Source organism: Charadrius vociferus, unplaced genomic scaffold (genome assembly GCF_000708025.1).
Source record: "Charadrius vociferus isolate BGI_N301 unplaced genomic scaffold, ASM70802v2 scaffold472, whole genome shotgun sequence".
NCBI classification, from domain to species: domain Eukaryota; kingdom Metazoa; phylum Chordata; class Aves; order Charadriiformes; family Charadriidae; genus Charadrius; species Charadrius vociferus.
The window spans coordinates 9,850,047-9,855,914 of NW_009647735.1; the positions used below are offsets into that span (position 1 = coordinate 9,850,047).

General features: G+C 51.7%; 1 protein-coding gene across 1 annotated transcript in view; it reads right to left on the reverse strand.

The window, feature by feature from the left end:
• Positions 1-5,868, reverse strand: part of ZMYM3 (zinc finger, MYM-type 3) — a 22,593-nt gene extending 16,725 nt beyond the window's left edge. The window contains exons 1-7 of the mRNA XM_009881746.1: positions 4,986-5,868; positions 4,234-4,277; positions 3,766-3,838; positions 2,646-2,937; positions 1,711-1,888; positions 1,070-1,282; positions 325-475 (exon numbers count right to left, since the gene is read on the reverse strand). Coding sequence (XP_009880048.1) covers positions 325-475; positions 1,070-1,282; positions 1,711-1,888; positions 2,646-2,937; positions 3,766-3,838; positions 4,234-4,277; positions 4,986-5,868 — 1,834 coding nt within the window. The remainder of the gene's footprint in view (positions 1-324; positions 476-1,069; positions 1,283-1,710; positions 1,889-2,645; positions 2,938-3,765; positions 3,839-4,233; positions 4,278-4,985) is intronic.

Genomic DNA, 5,868 nt, shown 5'->3' on the forward strand with positions numbered 1-5,868 from the left:
CAGGCTGCACTTGCACTAGAGACCAAACCCATTCCTAGACACCCTGGTACTCTGTGTAATGGAAAGGGCAATGCCAGCACAGTACGACACCACAGCTGGTTCCTGAATTCTCAAGAAGAGCAATGTACACTACCCCTCAGTATTAAGATGTCTCCATGCGGCAAGGGTTCCTCCCTCTCCAAATTTCCTTCCACTTGTCTCCCTGGACTCCTCCCCAGGCAAGTAACATGCCTTCTTTCCAGGCTCATTCATAAGCAATAAATAGTACCAAGAACGGAGTTAGCATGGAGGGGCGACTGATTCCCTGTATGTAGGTGCTCTTACCAACCAAGCCTGACTGCTTCACTTTGTGGGAGGTAGTGCAGCAAATGGAGCAGAACAGGCCCATCTTGCCACTGCGATCCACGTTAGGCAGCATGTCGAAGTTCTTGCACAGTGTCTTGCACCACATGCACGGGTAGACCCGAGTGTTCTTCTGCAAACAGAGCAGAACAGAGCTGCCAGGGAGACCATCACAGCCAGCAAGGTCCAACCCTCATATTCCACCCCACTACTGTATCCACCACAAGGTAGCTCTCCTGCAGCGAACACCTGATACCAGAGCCAGCCTCATAGTCTGCAGCTTCAGGTGGTGGTAGCAAAAAAGGCTGCCTTTGGCACCTCACCTTCTCATTCCAAGGGCACCCTAGCAGGAATACAGAGCTTGGCAACCCCATCAAGACAGTTAATTGAAGGCTGCTCAGGCCACAGAGGAACATATCCAGCCAAGCTTTGGGGAGACATCCAAAAGAAGCCAGCCCGTGCTAACTGCATCTACCACCATCGCTGTACAGTCCAGCCTACTGAGTGCCTGACCTGTGCTCAAGTCCAAGATGGACCCCACACAGAGTAAATAAATTCTATTTGCCTGCTTCAAAGTTTATCCACAGCAATCTCTTAAGCATTTAAGCAACAAAAGGCCAAGGGGATTCAAGTCACCTGCTATTGCATAAAGTGCCCTGTGCCACACTGAGCAAAGGAGCTGTGCACCCATGGAGACACCCCTCCCCAGGCAGCTGACTCAACACACCTTCTTGTAACTGTTGAGGCAGCCAGAATTGCAGAAGCGTTTTTGCTGGCCTTCGTGGAAGAGGTACTCCAGGGGCAAGCCCTTGTTGTAGATGTAAAGTCCGCAGTTGTCACAGCAGTTGGTTTTCAGCCCCTTGGTGGCCCGGAACTTGGTGAAGCAGGCATCACTGCAGATACGGTGAACCACATTCCCATTGCTGACCTCATGCTGGATCTGCAAAGACATCATTGCTGTCACTGCCCCAAACCACCATGTGCCTCCTTCCGACGTGTGTACCTTGCTACTACCCTTGGGATAACGGGCTGTTACACTAGAACCCGGGCAAGTACCATACTGGGGGCTGGTGTGGACTCAGGCTGGCCTCCCTCACCAAGTCAGCGGTACAACTGGGAGAGCAGAGTGGCAGGAACCAACGAGCATCAGGGTGGGGAGAAGCAGAAGCCTTATTTTTTCTGCTGGAATAAGGGCTACTCCACAGTGACAAGGAAGGACCTGGGAGTGAGCCCAAGCCAGCTCAGGGGCTGAGGCCTCACACCATGGGAAAACCTGGCAAACACCCTGCGATGGCCCCAGGCAGGACCAAGTGCTGCAGGTCACAAGCACCTCATCTGGGACAAAGGAAGCACGAGGGATTTGTTTACCTCGCCAGGTTTGTGGCAGACGCTGCAGCGGCTGGTGTCCAAGGCATCTGCAGACTGAGGTGCTGGTCTGTGTTGCTGGGCCTCATAGAGGGAGAGGCAGACAGAAGTGCAGAACTCATGGAAAGAGCCGCCTGAACCGATTTGGGCAACCACAGAGTCCTTGGTGTTCCAGATCTCCCTGGGGATCAGGAGGGCATGTGTTAGTGCAGGGACACACCAGTCCTGCCAGTGTCCTGCCACGAAGGGACAGAATGGCATGCTGCAGCGTAAGGGACTTTCTGGTGTCCCAAAAGGGAGGCAAGAACTGTCTCACAGCAGCTTCTGTCTCAGGCCAGAGGGGTGATGCCTGAAGACGGAGCACAGAATCATAGAATGGTTTAGGCTGGAAGGGACCTTAAAGATCATCTAGTTCCACTTCCCTGCCCTGGGCAGAGACCCCTCCCACCAGCCCAGGTTGCTCAAGGCCCCATCCAACCTGGCCTTGAACACATCCAGGGATGGGGCAGCCACAGCTTCTCTGGGCAACTGGGGCCGGTGTCTCACCACCTTCAGAGTGAAAAATTTCTCCCTAATACCTATTCTGAATTTCCCCTCTTTCAGTTTGAAGCCATTATCCCTCGTCCTATTACTACACGCCCTTAGTAAAAAGTCCCTCCCCACCATGTGGGAGGTTGTTTTGAAAGGAGGCTGGGATGTGTGGCACTGAGCCTAGGGACAGCGAGGGAATGGCAATAATGCGAAGGGGGCGTAGGGAGCACGAGATATGTGGTGTGTGAAGGAAGACGTGGGGCAGTGGCTGGCAGTGGGCAGGAGTGATGTGGGTGAACAGGAAGCATGAGGGTCACAGGGATGGTGACTGGCAGGTATGGGACTGTGGGGCAAGTGAATGGGGTCACAAGTGTGGGAGCATTGAGGAAAGGGGAATGAACACACACTTTTTACAGAAGGTGCATATCTTCTTGCCAGGTGGCTTTTTTGAGAAGGTGGTGAGACAGGAGCTGGAGCAGAAGAGCTGAGGGAGCCCTTTACGCTGGTAGGCAGTTTGGCCCTTCTGCAGTGGGGTCCGGCAGTTGGCACAAGTCATCTTGGTGACAGTAGAGCGGGCAGCTCGCTGAGCCATCTGAGTGCGTAAAGACATGCGAGTTGAGCGTCGGGTACGAAAAGGAACAAAATCTTCATCGTTAGGATCATCCACCATTGCATCAGAGTCTTCGTCAGAGACAGGAACTGCAAAGCAGCAGAGAAATATGCACAGAAATCCCACATTAGGAACTGAGACAGAAACCTCTGCCATGAGACACACACTAGGGCTTTCTGGGGTCACCTTTCTGGAGTCCCTCCAAATGCTTTGTACCTGTCTGGGTGGAATGATAAAGGGACCCTTTATCAATAACAGATAATCTGTTGCAATTGGAGATGAGTCAGGAGGTCTTTAAGCAAACTGGGCCTAAGTACAATTCCTCTCTAGGAACTCCTAATTTCCCAGGGTTGAGCAGAAGCCGAAAGTGTGAACGTTTACAGCAGAAATCCCTCCAAGAACCGGTAGACCTTAAAGGGAACAAGCTGGATCACCAGCCTCCAGCACAGGCAGGTAGTGACGGAGCAACACACAAATACTAGGGAATAGCAGGGTGACACTCAACATCTCAAAGAACAGAGGCTTGAGTACTTCTGCAGGAAAATCCCCAAAATGCAACCTTCCTTCAGACAGCCTGCTGCCATAGAGACATAGGAAGAAAGTTCCTGGCTGAGGAGATGGAAGATGGATTTCCTGGGAACAACCTGAGAGTCTCATCCTGTTACTTGGTACTTGGTGACCACACACCACTGTAAAAATACTACAACCCTCCCTTCAATCTATGTGCCCTGAGAAGGCAAGGCAAGTACCCCAGGATGAAAACTCAAGGCGTGAAGAGATGTGTCCTGTGTAAGAGGAAAGTCTGCACAGAAGCTCCAGAATTCCCACCGTACTCACACCATGAACCACCTGCCCACAACAGGCCTGGGCCCTGCTCTCTGACTGACAACAGGCATCGGCCAGCCCTGGTTACTCACTGCTCTCAGAGGAGTTCACAGTTTCAGGCCTGGCAGTTTCTGATCTTCTGGCTCGTTCACTTCTTTTCTGCTCCTAGAAGACATTCAGAAAATACTTAGGCTAATCATCTTCTAGGATAACCATGGATAAATAGTCCAGATCATGGTGCAGTTCCAACTTCTGGGATTTGCTTTCCCAATAACTAGACTGAAACTGGATAAAACTCCATGGATACCTGGTCAGAGTTGGCAAGATGGGGGAGAGGGGAAGTAGGCTTATGAGAATGACATCCCAGCTGGGCGTAGCAGGGACTCACTGAAGCCACACTGCAGCAAAGTGGCAGTGCACAGGGATCTCTCCATCACAGGAGACATGCACAGTCCTTCCCAGAGGGGTGACGAGACAGCCAGTGTCCCTCATGGAGTTTAACAACAGCCAGCCACCCTCTCTGCTCCCATAGCATACACACTTGACTGCATTCTCCTCACCTTCTCAGCTGGCAGCTCACTGACCTTCCCAGACAGGCCTTCTCCTGCAACAGAAGCACAGAAGAAGCTTGCATCTAACATCTTGCTTTCCTCCAACAGAAGAGGACAGATGTTCTTCAAATGCAGCCACCCTTTGGGTCAGTCTGCACATGAAACCTCAAGCAGTCCTGGCTAACAAGCACAGTTCTGGTAATGATCAGACACAGGAAAGCTCCTAAACACATCATCTGTAGTTAAAGATCCAAACACACAGTTTGGGAGGAGTCCTGTAAGGGGGAGACCTCCCTGCATGGGGGAGGCATGCTGGGCGGTTGCCTCCAACTGCTCCCGACCAAGACTGAGCATCTCCTGAGGATGGCCAGCCTGGGCAGAGGGACTTTGCCTACTGGAAGCACTTTCTCCTGGTGACCCTCAGTTCCAGCAAAGACTCCAGTGATGAAGAGTGTGAGCTAAGCTGATGCGCAACCACAGCTTTATCAGGGAAGCTCCTACCTGACACAAGCATTGAAAATCAAAGTTAAAGTTATGAAAGCCAGAGCAAGAACTTGTACGCACCAAGGGAGAAGCTTCCAGAGCATTATTCCCTATTATTCCCTATTCCCCAAATCTAGCCCATCAGTAATACTGACAATTTCCATAGCAGCAGAGGATGGGAAAAGCTGCAGTGCAAAACAGACTCCAGCTTCAGCAATGTGCAGCAGGATGACCTCCTGAGCAAAAGGAAGCCAAGCTCTGCAGCGATAACAACCTACCTGCTGGTGGTGAGGCTTCCTGTGCTTTCAGTATACTACTTTCTTTAAGCGAGTTGTTCCCACTATCATCCCCTTCCTCTGCCTTGTTTTCCTCCACGGGCCCAGGGGGCAAAGCTGCAGTGCCATTGTCTGGGCTCAGTTCCACTTCCGCTTCCCCTGCCAGCCCTTCCCTCTGCATGGGCGAGCTTTTCCTCGGTGCCTTCAACCTTGTCTTCTTTGTATGTTTAAGATTGTGTTGGGGAGGGGGCATTGGCAGACTTGAGGATTGTGCTGTGATTTCTTCAGTGGCTGGGGCACTGCTGAGGTCCCCGGTGTCAGGAACGGGCTGTCGGGGTGATTCAGGGGCGTTGTCATCAGACACTGCAAGAATAGCAGCAGCACCATCTTCCTTTAGGTCCTCGGAATCATTTTTTGACGCATCTTCCCCTTCTTTCCATGTTTCTGGAACAAGGGCTTCTCTAGAGAGGGCAGAGGAGTCAGCTGGTCCATCCTCCACATCCTGGGAAGGATGCGCCTTACACAGCCCATCCAGACCCTCCGATTTATCTAGCTCCATCAAGTCAGCAGTTTTATCCAAGTCATCTAAGACATTAGGTTTCTCCAGCATATCCAAGACACTAGGTTTATCTAGAACGAGGTTGTTTGATTTGTTTAGTTCAGGCAGGCTGTCTGCTTTCACTAGAAGGTCCAAGTTCCCATGTGCAGTCATCTGCTTGGATTGATTCCAGTCAGGGGGCTGAAGGACTGAAACTTCCTGGGTAGAAGCTGTTTGGGAGCCCAGGAGATCTTCCCCAAACTCCATGTCAGCAGGGAGATCACCAATAAGCGGTTTGTCAGGCAAGGACAGGGGGTCCAGAGATCCCGAAAATTCACTGGAATCCAT